Source organism: Dendrobates tinctorius, unplaced genomic scaffold (assembly GCF_039654945.1).
Source record: "Dendrobates tinctorius isolate UK_male_01 unplaced genomic scaffold, ASM3965494v1 ptg000196l, whole genome shotgun sequence".
Taxonomy (NCBI): Eukaryota; Metazoa; Chordata; class Amphibia; order Anura; family Dendrobatidae; genus Dendrobates; species Dendrobates tinctorius.
The window spans coordinates 14436917-14462906 of record NW_027361863.1 but is presented as its reverse complement, the minus strand read 5'-3'; the positions used below and the strand labels follow the sequence as shown (position 1 = coordinate 14462906).

The window sequence follows — 25990 nt, the reverse complement described above, 5'->3', positions numbered from 1 at the left end:
TCACCATGGACTTCAAAGGTAAATCTAATGTTTGCTTGACATCCATTCAAATATTTGATGAAATCAGACAGGGGAATGTGGGGGGACACATCTATGGAGCCATGCCATATAATTATGACATCATCAATGTATCTCCCCCACCACACCAGATGCTTTTTTATGTATTGTTCATATGCCTATGAGCTTTGTTCGAAACGCGTCAGTCATTAGGGGCTGCGTTCCCGCATGATTTTTTATTCTTGACATGAAGATAAAATATTGAAGATTTTAATGAAGAGACGCCTGGTGCTGGAACTTTTTTCTGTCTTTGCTATTGCTAATGAAAAATAGAGGTTATCAGAATATTTTCATTCTTTCAATGTTCTTTTTATTGAAAAGATTTAAATGTAACAAACAGTGCTTGAGAATGGAAATTTGGTTAGGATAAATCTATCCCTGTGTGTGCTGCGGCCGTTCCCAATTAAATGGAGTATTTTGAGCGCTCAAAGAATGACACTGTACACTCATGGTGACATCATAATATTCCATCAATATTCTGATGGTTTATTGTACATACATGGTTTTATGTATAGAAAGGGGTGGTTAGTTAATTACCATATTGTCAAGCTTCAAGGTTATTGGCTATCTAAATATATGGAATATATCATGATTAATGCATGGCAAGATGCTGATTAAGCTACTTAAGCAATTAAAGTGTAGCTAGCTTTTCTTGAAACCAGGACAAAGTTGAGACATCTACTCATCACTTTAGCACATCTGGTGTTGTTCCTCTTTTCTTATCTTGGAAAGTACCAAGGAGCTGTCTGTTTTTATGTGGTCATTCTAAGCAATTAATTATAGTATGTATATATGAGTATATAGGAGTTCACATGCGAGTGAGATCTACATGAAATACATATATATTTCCATCACAATGCCCCCTTAGATATCACTTGCCCTAATCCTAACCTTCTGTCACAAAGCGCTGGAACTCTTTTATGCTGCCAGGTGGCTGATGCATGCCTAGTGCATACACCCACCTCCGTACACATTTTCGCAAATGGGCGGTCAGGAGATCTGTCCCTATTGGGGGTTCATGGCATTGCAATCATAGTCTCTTAGTCAATAGTGTGTGTATTCAGTGGTGTTTAGTCTTCATCAGGTAGGTCCTTTATTTGGTCAGGTAGGGCATTCATAGCATCATTCTGGCTTGGGTGTATCTTCTGGTATTGGAGCTTTCTTGCATTGCGATGCGTGGATTCAAGTTTCACAGAAGTTGATGTTGTCAGCAGCACTTGGAAAGGACCATCAAATCTGGGATTGAGCGTTCTCCTTACAAACGTTTTCACCAACACCCAGTCTCCTGGCTTCAAGGAGTACATACAAGGTACCGAATCTGGATCTGGCAATGAAGAAAAAACTCGACAATGGACATTAGCAAGTTTCTTGGTGAGTTCAATTGCATAAGCAGACAATGTATCATATTGCATAGTCAACTGCTGAGGGAAGAATACCCCTAACCTAGGACTAGACCCAAACAAAATTTCATTGGTGACAGCTTTTCTGGGCCTCTGGGAGTGTGTGTGCCTTACACTAAACAGTGCGATTTGGAGTGTCTAATGCCATAGTTTGTCTCTTAAGAACAGGATGTTGAAAGCTGCCTAAGTGTCCCATTTAGTCTTTCCATCTCCCCTGCTACTTTGGGGGTGGTAGGGAGTGTGTATGCCTAAATCTGTTCCTACTGCTGACCAGATCTCTCGCGTCAAGTTTGTTGTGAATGCGGGTCCTGATCACTCTCTATCACTTCTGGAACCCCGTATCTGCACACTATTTCTGAGAGTAGCTTCTCTGCGAGTAGCTTCTCTGCAGTAGTCTTCACTGCGTGGTTCCTCACTGGGAAAGCTTCTGGCCATCCGGAGAACACGACCACTAGGGCATACTCAAATTCTTCACTTGGCAGCATCTGGATTTGGTCTATCTGGCTCCTCTGGAAGGGGTACAGTGGTCTGGCCAGATGTGGGGGAACTTTTTCCACTCGTCAAAGGTTGCATTTGATGCAGGTCAAACAGCTGCTGGTAAATGTGGCTGTTAGGGTGGAAATCCCTGGAGCGAACCAGTAAGCACCGATGAGATCATTCATCTGTGTCTTTGATCTGTGCATGGGCCCGTGTGCCCATTGAACCACCATTGGGTACATGTTTTGAGATAGACAGGGTTTGTAGTCCAATGCTTCGAGGTGGACAGGGTTTGGAGTCCATTTCGTATACCCTTCCTTCTTCTTGTGTTACTCCCTTCTGCATCCAGCTTTCCTTCTTCTCCTTCGGAGCCTGGTCCTGCAACTTCTTGAACAGATCCCAGGATGTCATTTTGTCAGGTTTCTTGTCCTGAGTCATTATGTAGTAGCCATCCGGCTCTACGACCTCTCCCACCTCTCTATATTGTCTTCCTTTGGCTGCCATGTCCGCCATGTTATTGCCCAGTGCCTCAACTGTGTTCAGTTTTCCATGTGCGTTGACCTTTAACACTGTCACCACTTTTGGAAGCTGGAGTGCATCCAACAGGTCCCTGATAGCTCTATGATGCTTCACAGTTGTCCCGCTTGCTGTGATGAAGTCCCTCACAGCCCAGATGGGTCCAAAGTTGTGTGCTATTCCATGCAAGTACCTGGAATCAGTATATATGTTTGCAGTTTTGCCATCTGGCAGGCCTTCATCAGTGTTATCAGTTCCGCTTCTTGGGCTGACAAGCTAGGCGACAGTCTTCTGGACCATAGGATTTCTTGATTGCTGGTCACTGCACATCCCGTGTGAAATCTTCCTTCATCATCTGCAAATCTGGAGCCATCTACGTAGAGAATCAACCCTGGGTTGGTCAGTGGCTCATCCAACTCAGGTTAATCCTGCTGCTTCCTGTTGCATGATGTCAGCAGTCTTGTCCAGGAGGGCGTGTGCTGCAAACACTGCCCTCATGCAGGAGGGTGCCCCCCTTGCAACTGGATCCAGGCGGCCTGGGAAGTAGCCTAGAGGTCTCTGTTTTCCTCCGTGGATCTGTGTCAGGACACCAGTAGCATGACCTTTTTCCATTAGGTAAAAACGGAATGGCTTCTCGTAGTCAGGGAGGCCTAGTGCTGGCACTGAGACTATGGAGTCTTTCCGTTTCCTGAATAAGTTGAAGGCTGCCTTAAGACCAAGGCATCAGGGATCCAAGTTCTGCAATATGAAACTAGGCTAAGGAAGGCCTGCAGCTCCTTTGGAGTGGTTGGGGGATCCATCTTCTCCACAGTGGTCTTCTGGTCATCTGTTAGGTGTTTTGTCTGGCGGGCAATGCAGTGTCCCAGGAACGGAACTCGCTTTTGACACCACTGGACTTTGTTTTTCGAGACCTTGAATTGCTGCTGCACCAAGTAGAGTAGAAGAGACAAGGAAGGGGCTGTGCAGGTATTAATGTCAGCTGTTCTGCAATCCAGTTGACGAGGGTGGAGGACATTGCTCTGGTGAACTGTGAAGGGCTGTTCTGGGCCTCCTGGGGCATCACTGTCCATGTGTACTGCACCTCCTGGTGCGTGAAGGCAAACAGGTACTGGTTGTCCAGGTGAAGGGGAACACTGAAGAAAGCATTGGCCAAATCGACCACTGTGAACACTGCTGCTGTGGCTGGCACATTTGAGAGCAGAGTGTGTGGATCTGGCACAATTGGGGTTTCAAATACCGTAGCCTTGTTCACGGCCCTCAAGTCATGCACTATTCTTAACTTGGCTGGTTCTCCTTTTACAGTCTTCTTCTTGACCGGGAAAAGCAGGGATTGCATAATAATTCCTATGGACGAGGCGGCCCAGTCTGGCCTTGCTCTTTACTATGCAGTGGGGGACTCCCATCTTCTGGCACAGAGCTGGCAGGAAAACAAGCCATTTACTGGGATCCACATCATGACAGATGACGACCAGCTGGGCTTTCTTGTTCTCCACCAAGGCGGTTAACACCTGCTCTGATCACAGGGAGTCTCTTTGTTGGGACGTCTCCTTTACCAGCTGCTTTCTGCTCAGCACGGGCCAGAAGCCATTTCTTTTTCTCCAGCTCTCCAGTCTCAGTATTTGTACGCCAGTTTTAAGAGCTGAGTGGCTGTCTGCCAGTCCAGGGCCTGGGTGAACTGGTTGACTGCAGGCGGCACCTTCAGATGCTTGTACAAGATGGACCTCTGGCGCTGGAGCCGCATGTAGCATGGCCATTTCACGAAGCGGGTAAGGGCCCTCTTGGGTTGAATACACTGGCCAATGCCAAAGTTCTTAGGCCGTTTCTCGAACAGCGGGTTTACTTAGACCTTCAGTTGGTCAGAGACAGCTGGGTGATGGACAGAGGATACTGGGCCTTACAAAGATACAGGGTTCCAGACTTGAGTGACACCCACACTGGTGCAACTTGAAGTCTCCCCCCATCCTGGGGTCCCTTGGACCATAGGCTTTCTGGTAATATGTCCCAGCACCTCCTTGGGTAGGCTTGCTCCTGTAGGGCTGCCAGCATGATTGATTCGTCTTGGGTCAAGGGTGGAGAAAGTGTCATGGTCCCATCTTCCTGGAACACTATGGTCGCCTTCAGCTTCTGCAGTAGGCCTGCTCCTAGCAAATTGAGTTGGCGGGTCCTTGACACCACAAACTGGGACAGGATGGAGTGTCCTGGCTGTGTCCACACGCTCAGAGGCTTTGTAAGCTGGGAATGTCTGACTTGACCATCAATCCCCACACAGAGGTTTCTGACAAGCAGGTGGGGTCAGGAAATTCCACATGTCTCATCACATATTTGGCTGCACCTGTGTCCACAAGGAAAAAATCTGACAACCCCATCACATTTCAGGGTAATTTGGGGTATTGGTCCCACCGATGGGGTTTTGCATGTTAGGAACGTGGTGCCTTGCGGACCTGGCTTGTCCCTGTCCTATGGACGGGGTTCTTCACTGCTTTCTGTGTTTCTTACTTGGCCTGCTCCTCTAAGCAATATCCTGGGTTGCGGGGGTGCTCTGCACTGGTTCCGGAAATGGCCAAATTTGCCACAGTTGTAACACTTGACATTTCTCCTGTCTCTGCAGGCTGGTTGCTCTTCCACATTAGTGGCCACCATAAGGGGGGCTGTCTTCCGCACTCCTGGTTGGGATTCAATCCCTTTGGCCACTGTGAGCAGGTGTCCATTGCTATTGACCTGTACTCAGGCCTGGCTACTATAAGTAGTTTCCTGATTGGTTCTCTCAATCCATGCACAAAGGCCTGTGCCAACATTTGTCTGTGTATCTGATCATGAATAGTGAAACTTGAATCTTGGAAAACTTGCATTATTCTTCCATGAAGCTTCTCCACATACTCTGTCGTCTTGGCTCATGTCACGTAGGCTTAGAGCTTGTCCGGCCTGTCTGCCTTTGGCCCACTGTCTGAGCTGCTCTTTTAGATTTGATCCTGACTCCCTGGTGTGCATATCTTATTCTGCTGGAAGCTTGAAGTGTTCCTTCATGATTGGCCAGAATGTATCACCTGCTTTTATTTCCTTTATGGCCAAGAGATCAATCCAGGTTGCAGCATATGTTCACTGGTTCTGCTGCATTCTTCGGTAAAATGGCATAGAATGCATCTCTGGGTCTGGAAGATTATTCAGAATACTGGTCACCTGACTAGGGGTGAAGGGCACATAGTATAAGGGTGATGCCACTATCTGCTCCTGCCTTCTTGGTGCCTGTGGGTTTCTTTCCCTAGCACTGGGCCGCATGTATGATATTCCCTCTTCATCTTCATCAGAGAAGCTGTGATATTTGGACTTAGAGGTTGCCTCTTTGTGTGAGGATGTCCCCCCACCCTGAGGCTGCATTGGATTAGGATTAGGGTGTGTGCACACGTTGCGGATTCTGCTGCGGATCCGCAGTGGAATTCGCCCTGCAGACCGTAGCAGTTTCTGCTGAGTTGTACAGTACCCTTATAAATCCGCGCATGTCACTTCTTTGTGCAGATTCTGCAGCAGTTTGGCACCTGCTCCATGACAGGTGTCAAACCGCAGGGGAAAACCGCAGGCTAATCTGCAGAAAATCCGCAGATAAACCGTAGATTTACCTGCGACCTGCGGACTTAGACAAATCCACGTGGAAAATTCCGCAGCAGATTCTGTAACATGTGCACACACCCTTAAAGTTCCATGATGGTGTAAATGTTGTCAGCTCTGTCTGGTACTAAGGTTCCTCATTTTCAGCTGCCGCAGCTGCTGCATCTCCCCTCCTTGTACCCCGCGCTGTGCTCTGCTGTATGTGGGGGCTACCTGCAGCACTATGTGCAGGGAGATTTTCACTTTCTTCTCCCGATACCATAACTGGCACTGGTTGTACGGTGCTTGGGACAGAGAAGGTGCCCTATGCCACAGGCACTGGATACAGGGACACCATATTGTTTGGATTGGGCATTGGCCCAGTTGGTAAGGAAGAAAAGGAGGAGGAGAAAGGAGGTGTGAAAAAGAATGAGAAGGGAGTGACAGAGAAGCAGGAGGAGAGAGGTGTGAAATGGGTGTGAAGAAAGAGGAGAAAGGAGTGATGGAGGAGGATAGATGTGAAGGAGGAGAGAGGAGTAGCAGAGAAAAAGGAGGAGAGAGGTGTGAAAGAGGAGGAAGGAGTGACAGAGGAGGAGAGAGGTGTGACAGAGGAGGAAGGAGTGACAGAGGAGGAGAGAGGTGTGAAGGAGGAGAAAGGAGCGAAGAAAAGGAGGAGGGAATTCCTCCCCTGTGCAGCTTGAGAGGGCATGGTTGGAACAATGGTGCCTTCTCCTTGTAGTGAGAAGCAGGCAGTGCTACACACTGTGCAAAATTTCCTATACCATGGACTCTGTCAGGGGCAGACTGCACATGTCCAATATCTCCCGTTCCCATATGGGGGAGGCGCTGATAACTTAAAACCTTTTCCCATCTTATACACATACAAATCACTTCCTGGTCTGTTCACATAACTTTCTGAACCTCCTAAATGATGCAAGTCTACTGATACTCTATACCACACAGTTAGCAACTTAGCTTCAACTGACTTTCCTTTTTCCTTTCAATACATTGTGCCATTCCGCAGCCTGAAGGCTGCCTTGCCTGTAAATTCACATGCTTAAATCAACCATCTAAAATTCTTCACATACTTAACCTTCCTGTTCACCAACTGTGTCTATTCCAAAAACTTCAAAAAAAGGTTGATCAAAAAATTCAAAAACGGTTGATTAAAAACTTCTGACACTTCTGTCTGTGCTCAGACGCAGTCAGACATATACACACAATTCCCCTTTTTCTCTGTTGGTGTATCTATACTCACTAAAGTAACGTCTCTAAAAACAGGTAGCTCACAGCACAATCACAGATACAGCTCAGTTTTGGTTCCTCAAAAAATTCTACACTACACTGCAGCTAGCACTTTCTCAGGCAAAAGGTATAGACCCGGACTGGGCACAGCAGACATTCAGGTAAGATGACAAGATTTTCATACCTTACTTATGGAGCTGCGCAGTCTTCGTCCCGTGAGTCAAGGCCGTGGCCGACACCCCCGTCTCTCCGGTCAGCAGGGTCCCCGTGCATTTCGTCCACTGCCCCACGTTGGGCACCAGATGTTATGGAAATTTGGTTAGGATAAATCTATCTCTGTGTGTGCGGCGGCTGTTCCCAATTAAACGGTGTATTTTGAGTGCTCAAAGAATGACACTGTACACTCAAGGTGACAGCATAACATTCCATCAATACTCTGATGGTTTACTGTACAAACATGGTTTTATAATTACGTATAGAAAGGGGTGGCTAGTTAATTACCATATTGTCAAGCTTCACTGTTATTGGCTATCTAAATATATGGAATATATCATGATTAATGCATGGCAAGATGCTGATTAAGCTACTTAAGCAACTAAAATGCAACTAGCTTTTCTTGAAACCAGGACAAAGTTGAGACATCTACTCATCACTTTAGCACATCTGGTGTTGTTCCTCTTTTCTTATCTTGGAAAGTACCAAGGAGCTGTCTGGTTTGCACTTGTCTGGTTTTATGGGGTAATTCTAAGCAATTGATTATAGTATATATCAGCTGTGAGTATATATATGAGTATATAGGAGTATACATGCAAGTGAGATCTACATGAAATACATATATATTTCCATCACAATCCCCCCTTAGATATCACTTGCCCTAATCCTAACCTCCTGTCCCAAAGCGCTGGAACTCTTTTATGCTGCCAGTGGGCTGACGCATGCCTAGTGCATACACCCCCCTCCGTACAGACTTTCGCAAATGGGCGGTCAGGAGATCTGTCCCTAATGGGGGTTCATGGCATTGTAATCATAGTCTCTTAGTCAATAGTATGTGTATTCAGTGGTGTGTATTCTTCATCAGGTAGGTCATTCATTCGGGCAGGTAGGGCATCCACAGCATCATTCTGGCTTGGGTGTATCTTCTAGTATGGGAGCTTTCTAACAACGCGATGCTTGGATTCAAATTTAACAGAGGTTGGTGCTGTCAGCAGCACTTGGAAAGGACCATCAAATCTGGGATTGAGTGTTCTCCTTACAAACTTTTTCACCAAGACCCAGTCTCCTAGCTTCAGGGATTGCATACAACATTAATAAGAGCATCAATAAGTACATCCGGCGAAATTTACAGAAGCAATTTTTGTATACAAAACTCAAACACTTCAAACAAGTGAGTTATAGAGATAGATAGGCCAAAGAGAAACTGGGAGAAAGAAGTGGAAGGGGGGAGAAGTTGAGGAGGGGGGGAGGAGCAGGAGCAGCACCTTGGGATATGCATTTAGTAAAGAGTTATGTCGTAATTGCGAAATAGAAGGACGATTAGGTCCTAAAGTGGGTCCAGCGTTTCCAAATGTTATTAAAATTGACAGAGCTGTGGTTTACTCTTGCTGCTAATTCTTCTACGTGGAAAATTTGTTCAATTTTAGAGTAGAGTTGCTGTGTAGTGGGTGGGGCTGAGGAGTTCCAATTAATTGGGATCAAGGATTTCTCAGCTGCTAGGATATATTGTGCTAGTTTAGTAGCATCTTTATTGTTCTGCCATAGTGGAAGGTTTAGTAGAATATTTTCTGGTTTCAAGATGGCATGTTTGCCCAGCACTTTTATAATTGCAGTACCTCCTCCCAAAAAGGCTGAAGGATCTGACAGGACCACCAGATGTGGATATAGCTGCCGTCATTCTCTCCACACCTCCAATAAGTTGTCGCTGTGGCATGGTGCATCTATGAATCTGATTGGGAGTAATATACCCCCTAGTGATAATTTTATATGAATTCTCCTGAATTAGTACACAATGTGAGGGACCGTGGGAGTTCCTATAGGAAGGCTTAATTTGTGTTTCAGAAAAAGAGGTACCCATGTCTTTTTCCCATTGAGTTAAGCCCCCGCTACACATAGCGATATCGCTAGCAATATCGCTGTAAAGTCACCGATTTTGTGACGTAGCAGTGATATTGCTAGCGATATCGCTATGTCTGAGGCTTACCTCCGACCGGCTCCCCCGCTGATTATCGCTGGTCGCGCGAGAACGTCCTGGATCATTTCTCGTTGGGCGCTTCATGCTGAGCTTCCTGTGGCGCCGACGAGTGACGCGTGGACGCGGGCGGGAGGACGTAAGGATCGCCACGTCTGACAGGTAAGTAGCAACCCCCGACCCCTGCTATGTCGCTGGTGAGATCTGCCTGTGTGGCAACTCACTAGCGACCACTTAACGATGCACCAGCGATCCATATCGTATTCGGGATCGCTGGTGCATCGCAAAGTGTAACGGTACCCATAGATATGCCCGTTTTAGAGGTACATCAATCTTAAGTAAAGAGTGATAGATTGTTGAGAGATCTTTAGTGGGCGCTTTTGTTTTGGCACATAAGATTTCATAGGGTGTTAAAGATCTATCAAGGTCAATCGAGTGTTTTCGTTGACATAGGAGAATAGCCCTGGTATTTATGCATTTTTTGTAGGGGGAGGAGAGTTCCATCCTCGAAGAGCTCCTCAATCGGGATTATTGCAGCTTGATGGGATGGGGTTTCTAATAAATCAGTGACTTTAGTCAATGGTGAGAGAGGGGGAGCCTGAGCATTACATGACTTTTTCCAAATTTTATTTGTAGCCATCGTATGAATATTTCTGCAGCCAGATGGCATTGGTATTGGGTCATTAGTGTGACCTAGTAAGATAGATCGTAAAGGCGATGGAGACATTGATTCTTCTATTCTAAGCCATTGTTTATCCACTGAGCCCCTGATCCAATCAACTGTTCTGGCTAGGTGAGCAGCCTGGTAGTATTTTACTATGTCCGGCGCCCCCATCCCACCCATATCTTTCGGTAAGGTGAGAGTTTTAGTATTTATACGAAGTTTGCGCTTCTGCCATATATATTTGAAAAACAGAGAATGTACTTTTGCCAGAAGTGATATGGGAATTTGAATAGGAAAAATGGAAATACATTTTGGTAGAATTAGGCTTGTTAAGATATTTTTCCTTCCTATCCAGGATAAAATCGTATTTTTCCATGAACGGATGCAAGCGTTCATTGAATCTAATAGGGGTTTGAGATTGAGATCAAAGAGATCTCTGTCAGATGCACTTAATTTGATGCCCAAATACATTAAACTTCTAGCTTGCCAGGCGGCAAAGGGAAAATTAAGTTTGAGTTTGTCCACGGTACTTTTGGGCAAGCCCAGGCCCAACACCTCTGATTTAGTCTCATTCATTTTAAAGTTGGAGAGTCTGCCACAGCTGTCCAGAATTCCCATTATAGCAGGTATTCCTGTCAGCAGTTTAGATAATACCAGCAATAGGTCATCAGCGAAAGCCGCTGTTTTATAGTGGATGCCTTGAATCTGTATGCCTTCCACCTCAGAGCATTGCTGGACAGCTTGTGAGAGATGCTCCATTGCCATTACAAAAAGCAGTGGGGACAGTGGGCAACCCTGCCTTGTCCCATTGTATATTTGGAGGCTATCAGAATATTTTGACAGGACTACTCCATTATTTCTTGTTACATATCCATTTGAAATTAAAATATCCTCTGTCACTCCTAACATTTTCAGAATTGAGATAAACACGTTCATTGTTTTCCTGTGACGTTCTTCTGATCTTGAACCTGGAAAAACAGGAGAGAAATATCAGATCAGCGTGGTTTTATCACATAACCACATCACCAACTTTGCATTGTGTTTGATAAGTTATTTCTCGTTGTTAACTATTTTACTATTAGCACATAGGTATCACATTTTCAGAAAAACACATACAATTTTACAATATACTTTCTGTATCAATTCTACATTCTTTCAAGATCTCCGCTTGCCGTCATTTAATCTAACAAAATAATCTGTTGTAGACTCTTGAAGATCACACAGATACATGGCTTGTAAGGGGGCATGCCCACGTTTTGAATGCAGCTCACCTGTGCAGCATGTCAATTATCTACAGCGGACACGCTATGTAATTTCAGCCATAGTCATTCATTAGATGCAGTAAATCTGCGTGTTTCACTGAGCACATGTAGGGGGTCACAGGGACTCCGCTGTTCCTCAAATACGTCCCAGTCCGAAATGTGTATATATTATTTATCAGCATATATATTGTTGCCTTATAATGCTGATAATACATGTACTATATATTGTATTCTAGGGAAAGCGCAGTTGCCTGTTAGGTCCACTAGAGGGGGCACATTTTAGCTCAGTAGTTAGAGCACCGTAAATAGTTACTGTAGGACAGGCCAGCTGCGGGTAATCCGGGGAAGTTGTGGGATAGTGGAGAGAATGGCCACGGAGCCAGTACAGGTCAGCTGGACTCCATAACATTAAAGAGGAATAGCCCAGTCGTCCAGGGCCTATAGTGGCTGGAAGCTATAGGAAAACCTGCAGCAGAAGTCACAGCAGAATAGAAACACAGGTCACTCCAGGATGTGACAGCTTACTACATGGGCAGATGCCCTTTTGTCTGGGGCAAAACGGACAGGGGAACTCCTAAAAATAGTCAAGCCAGACAGGGGGGATGCTGTGATCCTGAGCGAGACAGTACGACCGGAAATAACACCTGGAGATGTGAGGAGGAGCACAGGGAAAGTGAAGGATGTGAATTGTGTTGAATCCCATGTCAATGCTGTAACTGATCTGGACGTGCTGTGTATGGAAAAATGTAAATCTCTTTGTTTAAAGTTGGAACTGAACATTGTCTCTTTAAGTTCTAAATTGAAAGAAGAGTCTCTGGGTCTCAGTGAGGACCCTGAGAAACAGGCAAGTGAGTCTGTGGGACTTTGTGTATGTGGTGCGTGTGGCCAGGGCACACTAAAGCAGACACCTTTGCGGGCCATGACTACAGCCCTGGCTGTCACCCACATTAGTTATTAGAGCGCAGTGAAAATCCGGCTGCATCCAAACCGCTGCTATTTCCTGATCATGAGCACACAGCCTTAAAAGTTATACTATGGGGCAGAGCGGATCTGTGATTTTTTTTCTACATATTGAATCAGTTTAAAAAAAAATGGTGGAGTTTCATCCACAAATTACAGATGTGAATTACACTTGCCACTGGGTTCATGTGCAGTTTCATGTGATCGTCCACATTGTGCATGTGTGACAGCACAGGATTTACAACACATGCATTAGTATTATTAAACCATTGGTCTGCATGTAAAATTGGCCATGTGCACTGCACACTGGATATAATGGGTCAGAGCGCTTCACTTGTGGGGACTGTGGCGCTCAGACATCATACGGATCAATTCTATGCTCATCTGAATGAGCTCTTAGGGCTCACACACGCTTGCGTATAAATCAGAAGGGTGAAAGGTGAAAAAAAATCAGATTGCATTCGCACCAATGTTATTCAATGAGTCAGTGCTGCTCTGCGGGTGTTTCCTCAGCTGTTATTGGGCTGAAGAAAATAATCACAGCATTTTGCCTATGGCTGCGTACTGTATATCGTACAAAATTCAGCAATGCAAGTCAATGAGTGCAAGAAAAAAAAGCGGATGGCATGCAGTCCGTGAAAATCAGACGATGTACAGATGATCCATCCGTATTCCATCTGATTTTTATGCACACATCTCAAAGGAGCTAAGAAATTACATTAGCCAAGTACAGGACGTTTACAGTCAGAACCCTCAGTATAGATAGATGGTTACGCTGAGACCCGGCTGCTCTGAGCATTATCATTACTGATATTACTATTCTTCAGAGCCACCGGGTCTCGTGGAGCACAGCGTGAGCCGGGAGTGGCTGCTGCTACAGCGTATGGAGCCTTGTAGCGAGGCTCCAAAGGCTTTATACGACAGAATTTAGGAACGTCTTGAGAAGAGCAGGACGTTCATTTCTCTCTTTTTAGGTTTTTCAGGTTTCCATTTGTGGACAATGTTGGATTCCCTGGACTATGCCGGACCTGAATAGGTTTTATTTTTTTAATATGCAAATAAAGCATTTTTTTTTTTTTTAATATTGGCTTAGTAATAGTGGTGTCAGATAAGTGACTTTCTGTTACTAATTTCATGGCTTGATGGGAGCTGTGATTTTTGATAATTCACAGCTAATATCAACACTAAACTCCATTACCCCGATTGCCAAGGGCAAAAGGCAGAATTCGAGCATCTAATGTCATGTTCCACATCTGGGGCAGCTGTGCAGTGCTATTTTTAGGCTGGGAAGGGCCCAATAGCAATGAACCTTCCCAGCCTGATAATATTAACTCACAGCTGTTTGCTTTACCTTTGCTGGTTTCATAAAACCAAATGTAGTTTTTTTTCATTTATTTATTTTTGTTTTTGGTTATGCAAGAGTATAAAGCTCAACAATAAATATTATATATCTAATACCTTTCACTCATCTATCTATATATTTATATACTGTAAGATTGCTTTATTAGTTTTGTATCTAGCTTTAAGTTACATAGAGCATGAGGCTATGTGTACATGTTGCAGAATTGCCACGGAAATTTCCACGGCAATTCTGCAACTCCCTGCTGCGGGAAATCCGCGGGAAATCCGCATGAGGAATTCCCTTGAAAAAATAGCGTTTGCAAGCCTAATTAGCTTGCAGAATACTAGAATTTTCCAAGCGATCTGTAGCATCGCTTAGAAAACTGATTGACAGGTTGGTCACACTCGTCAAACATAGTGTTTGACGAGTGTGACCAACATTTTACTATTGAGGCTGCCTATGCGGCATCAATAGTAAAAGATATAATGTTAAAAATAATAATAATAAAAAAAATCGTGATATTCTCACCTTCCGGCTTCCCCCGCAGCCTTCCCGATCCTCGTGATGCTCCCGGTGACTCTCGTTCCCAATGATGCCTTGCGACAATGACCCCAGATGACGTAGCGGTCTGGCGAGACCGCTACGTCATCACATGTCTTTGTCGCAAGGCATCACTGGAACCGGATGATGCCAGGAGCGTGGCTGACAAGCGGGGACGCCGGAAGGTGAGAATATCACAATTTTTTATTTTAAACCTTTTTTTAACAGGGATATGGTACCCAGGGCCTGGAGGACAGTCTCCTCCTCCAGACCGTGGGTACCATCCGCACATTTTCCGCTTACTTTGCGCATGGTGGGCATAGCCACATGCAGAAAGTAAGCGGAACAACGCATTCCTATATGTGCGGAATCGCCGCGATTCCGCAAAAAGAAAGAGCATGCTGTGTATTTTTCCACGATGCGATTCGGCCACGGAAAAATACGTAGCATTAGCGCAGCATTGCGGAATGCCATTGACTTCAATGGGCTGTGGAGTTTTAGCGTTTTCGCGGCGAAAAAATGCGGCAAAAATGCTAAAAATCCGCACGTGTGCACACAGCCTTATAGTATGCAAAAGATGATGTTAAACAAGCTTTGCATGCTATCTGCATATGCATGTTATATAGATGCTAGGTGAGAAAACAAAAGAAAATGCACACTCAAAAAGCACTTGCATGACATATAAAATTACATACGCCTGACACTCATCCAACTTTTCTTGATGAACATTGGAGCAATTTTTTTATACACCGATGTGAGCGAGCCCTTAGTATCAGTGCTGTGTCTTCTATTTAGTGCGGCTCCTATGTGCTGATAAACAGAAATATTTTTATCCTCAGAAATAATAGGCGAATGTTCACAATGAATTACTTGAAGCAGATATCTTATAAATTATGAGCAGTCAGTAGAGAATGTATATTGGGAAATATTACATTATAACTTTTTTTTAATATAATGTTTCTCTTATTTGCTGCAATAGAGTAAGTAGAGTTCAATGAAACTTCCAACATTCGACTTGGGATAATTTCAAGGGGAAAATTCAATGTGAATCAAATAAATGTGATTTAAATTGAATTAGCCAGAATGGGCTTAAAATAATTATTGCAGGCAGCTCTCCTTGATGTCCCAGTACCTGTCCCACAATCTGTCTGCCTGTGCTTCTTCTTCGGCTTCTTCTGTCCTCGGCTCATCCATCTTCTTTCCACTCTCTTCCTTTCGGTCGGGTCTTTCATTTATTAGGACACATGCTGCCACATCAGTGACATGCTCCGTGCTCTGCGACTATCTGCCATTTTGCTGATTTGTTGAGGGCTTATCGAGGAGTGAAAAAAGATCATTCTCACCTCGCCGCTCACCTATTTTGCCACCACAGCCTTCGTCTGTTGCTCCACGAGCTCTGCTCTTCATTGCACAACATCTTTTTCTGACATCTTTTCTCTGTGGTGAGGATTCTGACACCAAGTAGGCTTTAAGCAATACAAATCTTGACATCATGAGGCCTACCAGGCGCCACAATCCCTATACACAGTGTGAAGATGTCAGAAGAGGATGCCAAGTGATGAAAAAAGAAGAGTATGGAGGGTGCATTGCAAAGGATGGAATAGAGGGTTGCAACAGGTAAGCAAATTTGTGAGAACTGCAAATTTCTGTAAATTCAGTCATCACTAATATTTATCATAATTGTCAACCTTCAAGTTTTACCAAATCTTAGGAATGTCAGAAGTTTTTATCTGTGTGGATTGTTTAAAAGGGACAGAGGTGCTCGGTCATGTGATGCTTTGCTCTGATTAGGCCTCTTTCACACATCCGTATCTCCGGTACGTGTGGTAACAGTTTTCATCATACGTACCGGAGACACTGACACATGTAGACCCATTCAAATTAATGGTTCTGTGCACACCGTGTGCATGTGTGCGGGACGTTTTGCGGCCCGTGCTGATGGTAAAAAAGGAACATGTCAGCGTGTTTTGCCCATGGATACAGGGTCCGTGGAAACACGCTGACATGTTCCTTTTTTACTATCAGCACGGACCGCAAAACGTCCCGCACACATGCAAACAGTGAGCACACACTGATGTCATCTGTGTGACATGCATTGGCTCCGGGGAAGAAGTGCTACAGTAAGTGCTGTTTCCCGGCGGCAGGTGCTGAACGTGGCTCTCATCATTCTCCACTGTTCTGCCAGCGATCGGCACGAGCAGGGGAGAATGATGAGAGTTATATTCAAGTCCGAACATTGACAGCAGTTGTAGGCTTTTGGCACTATTACTCCCGTTAACCTACACCTGCTGCCACTAAGAAGAGTGACAGGAGGAGCTGAGGATGAGGGTATTCCTCACCCAACGCCTGCGCTATAACGAAATAGATGAGTGAAAAACCCGATGTGGGTTCCCCCTTATTTTTTATAACAAGCCAGGCAAAACTTACAGCTGGAGGATGCAACCCTTAGCTTCAGCAAGGCTAGTTATCAAGAATAGAGGGGTCCCCATGATGTTTTTGCATTTATTTAAATAAACAATTAAAAATAACAGCATGGGTTCCCCCCATTTTTGACAACCAGCCTTACTAAAGCTCACAGCTGGGGGCTGGTATTCTCAGGCTGGTAAGAGGCCATTGATACCCCCAGCCTAAAAATAGCAGCCTGCAACTGCTCAGAAAAGGGGCATCGATTAGATGCGCCAATTCTGGCGCTTTGCCCGACTCTTCCCACTTGACCTGTAGTGGTGGCAAGTGGGGTGACAGTTGGGGGGGGGATGATGTCATCTTTGTATTGCCCGGTTACATTAAGCCCTGAGGTTAGTAATGGAGAGGCCTCAATGAGACACCGCCATTACTAACCCCATAGTCACAACCATATACCTTACCTGTCTGTTGTTCTGTCCCACTCCTTAATCCATGTCTGGGGGAGAATTGGTTATCAACCTGGATGGTGCCAAGATGCGATCATCCAGGCTGAAAACCACTGGGAAATGAACTGTTGCGAGAGCAGTGACTAGCTGATGTTACTGAGGTTGCGTTCCCAGCCTGGCTGAACTGCGGTGATATCAGGACAGTGGGAAAATGCTAGTGATGAGGTCACCGCAGTTCAAGCTCTGTGTCTTCACAGCAGATTACCGTGAAAAATTTATCACGGTGATCTGCTGTGAAGACACTAGCTTGAAATGCGGGAACCTCATCACTGCCATTTTCCCACGGTCCTGAGGTCACTGCAGTTCAGCCTGGCTGGTAACCTTGATGATGTCACTGCTTGTCAAAGATGCTGTGCTCGCAGCAGCTCATTCACCAGTGGTTCTCACCATGAATGGTCACTTCTTGGCACCGTCCATGTTGAAAACTATTTAGCCCCCAGTCATGGATTACAATGTGGGACAGAACGACAGACAGGTATGGTATATGGTTGTTTTATTATTTTATTTTTATTACAGGAGACCGAGGGCTTCAGGGGAATTAGGCGTTTAAATAAAAACGGAAAACTATGTTTTGTTTTATTTCTAATAAAGGACTTTATTCTGGCTGTGTCTTTATTTACCATATAACTATAGGATTAGTAATGGATAGGTGTCTTATAGACGCCTCTCCAGTCTCAATTACTAATCCACGGGCTTGATGTCATCTGACAATATAAAGGTGATATCAACCCCACAAATATGAACCTCAGTTGCCACCACTACAAGGCAAGTGGGAAGAGCTGGGCAAAGCGCCAGAAGTGGCTCATCTAATAGATGTGCCTTCTCTGGACAGCTGTGGGCTGCTATTTTTAGGCTGGCAGGACCAAAACCAATGGCCCCTTACCAGCCTCAGAATACCAGCCCCCAGTTATGAGCTTTAGCAAGGCTGGATGTCAAAAATGAGGGGGACCCCATGCCGTTTTTTAAAATTATTTAGACAATTAAAAAAACATTGGGACCCCTCTATTCTTGATAACTAGACTTGCTGAAGCTGACAGCTGAGGGTTGCAGCCCCCAGCTGTGAGTTTTGCCTGGCTGGTTATCAAAAATAGGAGGTAACCCACGTCGAGCTTTTCATTCATTTGTTTAGTTAGCGCAGGCAGTGGGTGAGGAATACCCTCATCATCCACTCTTCCGGTCACTGTTCTTAGCGGTGGCAGGTGTAGGTTGATGGGAGTAATTGTCCCAAAAGCCCACACCTGCTGTCATCGTTCTGACTTTTTTATAACTCTCATTATTCTCCCCTGCTCGCTCTGATCACTGAATGATGAGAGCCGCGTTCAGCACCCGCCAGGGAACAGCACTTACTGTAGCGCTTCTCCCCTGCCATCCATCCATGTAGTACTGATTTGGCACTCGAGCGGCAGACGGTTGCCACATGTGTGCTGCATTACACACGGACACACGCACACACAGACACTGATATCTCCGGTACCAGAAAAAAATGACACGTATGAGGACTTTCTATTCAGGCAGTTTTCAGTCTAGAAAGGAAACAAAGCCCAGCTATGGACTTCTGCCTCTCTGTTTTAGGCCTCCTTCACATGTCCACGTATAAACACATATGTGAAAAGACAGTACTGGAGTCATCAGTGTTGGATCAGTGTGCTATCAGTGTGTCATCCATGTTTCCATTTTTACCATCAGTGTCATCAGTGTTTTTCCGGTATGGATTTAAAAAGAGAAATTACAAAGCTTCTCCTATACTTAAATGGATGCCATTTGTGTGCTGTACGTGTTTTTCACTCATCCATAGACATGTATTGGCCCTTGTTATCCATGCTGCCAGAAGAAAAATGCAGATCTGGGAGCAGCCCCATGTGGTATCAGTACATGTGGTATCCATGAAAAAAACAGAAGCCAGACGTACAGGAAACACCTATGTGTGAAGGAGGACTTAGGGATGAAGGGAGGACTCTCAGCTCACAGGCCCCAATTAATTAAAGATTTTCCCATGGCATATCAGGAGTTTGCTAAAAGCAGAGTTCCACTTTAATGCCCTTGTAAAGGGGTGACAAGTCGGGTCACACCCTCCTCCTTCTGGTGCGTTGTGTATGTGTACCATACCATGTTATGTATGTAAAGATCATTTGATAAGGATTAAAAGATAGGGACAGTTAGTCGAGTAGTTAGGCCTAGACTGTAGGATAGTATGGGGTTTGTAGCATTCGGGACACTAGGGGGCACTCTAGTGTATAAATAGGGGATAGTAATAGTTAAATATAGAGGACCAATGGGGGTCTTGTGGGTGGAGTTCAGGAAGTTACATGGGAAGAGAGTTCAGTGAGAAGCATGGGAAGGTCTGGAGAAGTGTGCTTCAGTTAGGAAGAAATAGGAAAGGCATCTGGAACGAATCTTTTGATAGTATCATGGGTCACCTCCCGCAGCGTTCAGGGATCTACGGTCCGTACAATAGTTGCAAGTGGCACTTGGAGATAGCTAGTCGGAAGATTCGGGAAGCTTCGGGCTTGGACACCAGGATGCAGGACGGGAAGCAAACGGGACAGACCTGGGAGAGTACAGGAGAAGAGAAACTGATGTACAAGGAGAATGGTTGGACTGTAATTATCCTTGAAGAAATCTGAACCCAGTAAAGTATATTTAGAAAAGTACCAGGACTCTAACCATCTTTGCGTGTACGTACAAGGACCTGAGGTGCCACAGACTGAGAAGATCCCGGGGCAGCCGGTGGGAACAGCACCGCACACACATAGTATGTCACAAGAAGAACACTCTAATTTGTTAGTGACGGAGCGTCCGGGTGTGGAAGTGTTAAAGCCCCTCGCCACAGCAACCATCCGGGCGCCCGTTACACCCTGAGAACTGATAGACAAATAATAGTTCATCTACATATTGTACATTATAATTATCTGTCATGTGAGGACTTACAATCTTTCATTATATGATGATCCATCAGTCCAGATCCAGGCTGTATCATCATCAGTACGTCTTATACCGATCCAGTGATAGCCTAAATCCTTATACCGGAACAGAAAATCCTGAAATAATATGGATATATGATTATTATTATACAGTTATTATATAATCCCATATGTATATTACACGTCTCTTCTGTACATTATCAGTTTCTCACCAGTTCCTCTTTACTTTCTATAATCGCCAGTGATGAATTATGTGAGATACAGAATTTCTCACTGTTTCTCCAGGTGTCACGTTCTGTAGAGAAGTAATAACACTTTCCCCTGTACCAGATCCAATAATCCTCACATGGAGCAGATTTCTCGATCTTGATATCAGTTATTTCTGTACAATAAACACATCGTGATTTACACAAATTCACCAATTTATATTTGGAATAAAAGGTTTTGATCTTCATATCGTCCATTATACAATAATAATTCCGGTTTTCGCACTGGAGATCTCTGGGGTCTCCGGAGATCACAAGATCCACTGACATTTCTGGGTTTCTGCTGATCACTTTATTTTCTTGCAGATTTTGGTCAACAGGAAATTACATGAAAACAAAACTAAATATATCAAATATTCCCTGTGAGATGACAGATGACACAATACTGATATTACACCGCACAGATCTCGTCTCCCAGGACTCGTATCTGTAGATGAGGATACAATGATCAGACGAGCTGTTATCAGTGTATTATATGATGGATATCGGGGCTGTGGGATATTTCCCCCTCTGATATCTTACAGATCTGGATTATTCGCTGTGTTTCTGATTACAGTGTAACCTCTGAGGACCCCGGAAAGCTGCAGTATAGCACAGAGATGGCCGACGTAAGAGAACATGGGAGACACCGAGATATCTACTCACCTGCTGCAGGGGTAATGGTCCGGTGTTCACCGACCTCTTTATTCCGGTCACAGGATGTGGGACCTAAACAGAAAAGTATTGGATATTTAGTTACATGCATGACATTTACACCTTTGAAATATTAGTTATATATACAGTATGTAGGAAGAGGAGTCCCCGCTGTGTATCCAGGCCGGAACCCAGGGGGCCGTCACCAAGGTTCCTAGAGAGACTGTTCACGGGGGACACAATTAGGAGACGGACCTCAGAGACTTCTAGAAAGGTTGGGGGAGGAGTTACTATAAAAGGGGCTGAGGACGCCAGCAGGAGGGAGTCGACGCAGCAGGGGAGGAGAAGCGAGGAAGCTAGAGGGAGCCAGAGCAAGAGCCTGCACCAGAGACAAGAGATAAGAGCATCAACAGGCGAGACAGAAGGGGGACTCACTGTGGGCAGAAGGGAGATGGCACCAAGCCGTCCAGCAGAGGAACACTGACCGCCTGCACGCAGTCGCCACCGCCCGACTCCAGCCCGCGGTTGCGGCCTTTCCCCTGCCGCCCGTGGCCGCCACCGGCTCACTCCAGCCCATGGTCGCGGCCTACCCGAAACTGCCCGTGGACACCCGTAGTCGGCCATACTGCGGTCCTATAGTCACCGGTCTTTGCCGGATTAGTCGTGTTTGCATTATCAGTGTATTCTTGTGTTGATCCCTGCGAGGACAATTACTGTTATCTTGTTTGGTTGCTCTAGATAGCCCCTATAGGTGTCTTCATATATCAAAGTTACTTCTTAATGTTCAAACCGACTCGCGCCTTGACACTGCATTCTTCGTCCCTGCGAGTACTACATTTGGCGTACTACAGTCGGCAGTATGCAGTCTCCGAGCAGACCATGGCGGGGCCGTGGACTCGACCGACAACAATGGCCCCGGTCTAGTATATCCTTGGGGCTATGCTGAGCAACCTGCCCTGGTTTTCCGGCACCAACACCATCCTGTGGAGCTGGACAGAGCGGATGCGAGGGCTCTTCATTATGCATCCGATGACCCCCCGACTTAGAAGCAGAGGTGGCCCTTATGTCCTTGGATGGGGAGGCCCGGGATTCTGTAATGTTGAGACCCCCAGGACAACGCAACACCTTTGTTAGGGTCTTACAGATATTGGAGGTGACCCATGGGGATCCGACGAATGCAAGGGGAGGATGGAGACGGTCACTCAGTACATGAACGTCCTTCAGGAATTATACACGGCCACTGAGCGGAAGGACGGCGTGGGTGTGGGACACATCGACATCACCCTACGTGACCTGTTAGTGACCGGACTTTGAGACCCTCTGACTAAGCAGGCATTACGAGAACAAGTCCGGGTAAACCCGCATATGGCTTTCTCCGAGGTGGGGAGCCAGGCACGTGCACGGGAGCAGGAACAGGGGCTGACGGTCCCCGTGTGGAAGGTCCGGAGCACGGAGGTCTCCGTGAACGCCATTGTAGAACCCCAATGGGTGGAAGAAATGAAATAGGAGCTGAAGAGCATCAGGGGAGAGCTGGCCGAGGTGAAGAGAAGGGCCGAGGCCACCAGTGAGTGGCCTGCAGGTCCGGGGCCCTGGGGGCCCCACAATAACACTCGTGACCCCGGGAGTGTTATGAATATGGAGTACTCGGCCACTTCGCCCTGGAGTGTCCACGGCGTGTGAGATACCCACCCCGGCGGCCATTAAACTAGTGGGCTCTGAGCTGGGGGGACGCCGCTCGGAGCCAGAAACCACGACATGGGGTGGGGAAGTCCCGAAGATCTGATCGCAAAGTTTCCAGTGGTATGGGCAGAGGTCAAAGGCCGTGCCGTACAATGCCTAGTAGATACTGGGTCGCAAGTAACGACCATGCCAGAGACTTATTTTTGACAGCATTTTCCCGAGGCAGTGAGACCTCAGTAGGGGTCTGTAATAAAGTTAGTAGCCGCCAACCAGCTACCGATTCCTGTCGTCGGTGTAGTCTGGATGCAGACTTCGCTATGTGGCAAATCCCTCGGCTGCCGGGGAGTGATCTTGACCCAGGGAGGCACAAACAACAAGCATCCGGTCACCCTGGGTATGAACATACTGCGGGAGTTCGGCAATCTACTCCTCAACGAGCCCACGCAAGAGACTCTTAACCAGTGGGGCTCCCACACACCCCAAGGACAGGTCATCCAGCAGTTGGTGCGGGGGGCGCGAGTACTCCAGGACTGCCAGGAGGGCGAGGTACTGGGGAAGGTGATTGTACCGGCGGCTCCTCCACTCGTGCTGCCGTTCGGGCACACCATAGTGGCCTTACCTGTGTGGCCCCCAGTGCCCTTGGAGGGAGAGGAAATTCTGGTGGAGCCATTCTTCTCAGAGCACCTACACCCTGGAGTTCTGGTGGCCCGCACCCTGGCCACTGTGCGGAGGGGGACCGTCCTGCGTCAACCTAGAAGACCAAGACATCGTCCTGAAGCCTCGGGCCAAAATGGCGAAGCTGGTGAGGCCTTTGGAAGAAGTGCTACCAACCCCTGCGTTCCAACTAAAAGTGCAGGCGGGGGACCCTTGGGCGGTGTCTATCCAGTCTCTTCAGACCACTGAGTCCTCAACCGAAGAAAAGGGCCGAGCCATCCAGGAAAGAATGCAAGACGAACTCTCTGGCCTTACCCCGGCCCAAATTCTCCAGGTAGAAATGCTTCTGGGACAGTATCAGGAGGTATTTGCCAACCATGAGGATGACTCTGGCATTCCCATGGCAGGAACGGCTCCCATCAGGGAGAGATATCGACAGATTCCCCCACAACTATATCAGGAGGTGAAAACGTTACTGGGCCAAATGCTGCAGAAAGGAGTAATCTGGGAAAGCCAGAGTCCCTAGGCGGCCCCCATCGTGTTGGTCCATAAGAAGGATGGCACCTTGTGGTTCTGTGTGGACTATCGAAAATTGAACGCTTGTACCATCAAAGACTCGTACCCGCTGCCCCGCATAGAGAAGTCCCTATCCGCCCTAGGGAAAGCGACATACTTCTCGACTTTCTATCTGGCCAGCGGGTACTGGCAGGTGCCAATGTCAGAGGAAGACCTTGCCAAGACTGCGTTCATCCTCCCCATGGGGCTGTTTGAATTTAACTGTATGCTGTTCGGGCTGGCCAACGCCCCTGGAACCTTCCAACGGCTGATGGAGTGGTGTCTGGGAGATCTCAACTTCGAGGCCACACTGATATACCTGGACGACATCATCTATGTCGCCACATTAAAGGACCATCTGTGGCGGTTGGGACAGGTACTCGGGTGGTTGCTGAAGTACGGGTTGAAGGTAAATCCCCAGAAATGCCACCTATTTCGTACACAGATCGAATACCTGGGGCATACCATCTCCGCCGAAGGCGTGAGACCATCCATGGAAAAGGTCTCCGCCATCCAAGGGTGGCCTACTCCCGAGACGGTAAAATATGTACGAGCCTTCCTGGGTCTGGCTGGATATTACCGTCGCTTCGTAAAGAACTTTGCACGACGCGCCCGAGCCCTGCAAGACCTGCTGAAAGGGGCCCCTGCCAGAGCGAATGGATGGAAGATTCAGTGGTGCGAACCACAGGAAGAGGCCTTCCGAGACCTCAAAGCCGCACTCTTGGACACCCCGGTGTTAGCGTATGCGGATTTCTCGCAGTCGTTCATACTGCACACTGACGGGAGCCTACACGGCTAGGAGCTGTATTGTCACAAGTCCAAGATGGCCGGGAAAGAGTGATCGCTTACAGCAGTCGATCACTCCACGTCTCTGAATGAAATCCCGACAATTACAGCTCCTTTAAGTTCAAATTCCTCTCAGTAGTGTGGGCTATGACGGAGCGGTTCACAGAGTACCTGGCGGGCTCCGAGGTGGTGGTACGGACCGACAACAATCCGCTGGCCCAACTCGAAAATACCAAATTGGGGGCTCTGGAGCAATGATGGGTGGCCCGGATGGCCAAGTTCAAGTACAAGATCATCTATAAAAGGGGAGCGGAGAATGTACATGCTGATGCCCTCTCCAGGATTCGGCATACAACCCCAGGGCAAAGTCGATATGACAAATTGGAAGGAGAGGAGACACCGTTCGCTCTGGCCCCTGCAGGACTCACAGCCACCACCCAAGAACAATCCCATGTAGGACTCCTCAGGGGCATGTTGGAACAATCCCGGGACAAATGGATCCAGCAACAGCAAGAAGCTGTTGAGACTGGACTCCTGCGCCAATGGGTGACCACCGGCAAAATACCTAATGTCTCCCAGAGGCAGACCTTGACTCAGGACACGTTATTAATGCTACGCCAATGGGAGAAATTAGTAATCAGAAAGGGACTATTGTACCGCAAGGCAGTATCGCGGACGACATCAGCAACAGCTTGGCAAGTAGTCGTACCAGGAGCTCAGCTGAGCGGACTAGCTCGAGAGGCCCATGAAAAAGGGGCTGATTTTGGGGCTCAAAAGACTTTTCAGTGGTTACAGCAAATGGCTTACCATCCTCGTTTGCAGACTGCAGTGGAAGAAGCTTGCCGGGCATGCCGTCTATGCGAGCTAGGTAAACCACCCGCACAGCGGGCCCCAGTACAGACAATAGTAACATCAGCACCCCTCAAACTCTTGATGATTGACTATTTGACCATTGGCCCCACGCACCACGGGTATGAACATTGTCTCCTTATGGTGGACCATTTCACCAAGTTCGCCGTGGTAACCCCAACCCAAGATCAAACTGCGGAGTCGGCCGCCTATACGATTTGCAAAAACTTTATCCAAGTGTATGGCTTCCCCCAACGGATACATTCAAATCAGGGGGTGTGTTTCCTGGGAAAAGTCATGGAAGAACTACACCGTCTATATGGTATCGATAAATCCCGGACCACTCCATACCACCTATAGGGGAATGTGGCCTGCGAACGATTTAATCGGACGCTAATCCAAATGTTACTCACCCAGGAGAGCGACCGGAAGGCCTGTTGGCCAGAGTACATCCCTGAACTAGTGTGGGTTTATAACAACCAGGTACACCGGGTCACTGGTTACACC

General features: G+C 46.7%; 1 protein-coding gene and 1 pseudogene across 4 annotated transcripts in view; both read right to left on the bottom strand.

The window, feature by feature from the left end:
• Nucleotides 1–25990, bottom strand: part of LOC141056197 (C-type lectin domain family 2 member A-like) — a 166708-nt gene that overhangs the window by 101102 nt on the left and 39616 nt on the right. For 2 of the 4 annotated variants that reach the window (XM_073552903.1, XM_073552906.1), the window contains 5 exons: nt 20972–21034; nt 20273–20442; nt 20068–20177; nt 7462–11094; nt 510–1381 (listed from right to left, as the gene is read on the bottom strand). In XM_073552903.1, the coding sequence (XP_073409004.1) occupies nt 10980–11094; nt 20068–20177; nt 20273–20442; nt 20972–21034 (458 nt within the window). In that variant the 3' untranslated portion in view covers nt 510–1381; nt 7462–10979. Of the gene's footprint in view, nt 1–509; nt 1382–7461; nt 11095–19556; nt 19688–20067; nt 20178–20272; nt 20443–20971; nt 21035–25990 lie in introns of those variants that run through there. The other 2 variants (XM_073552905.1, XM_073552904.1) reach the window with 2 other exon arrangements.
• LOC141056076 (large ribosomal subunit protein eL8 pseudogene) lies at nt 510–10744 on the bottom strand (annotated as a pseudogene).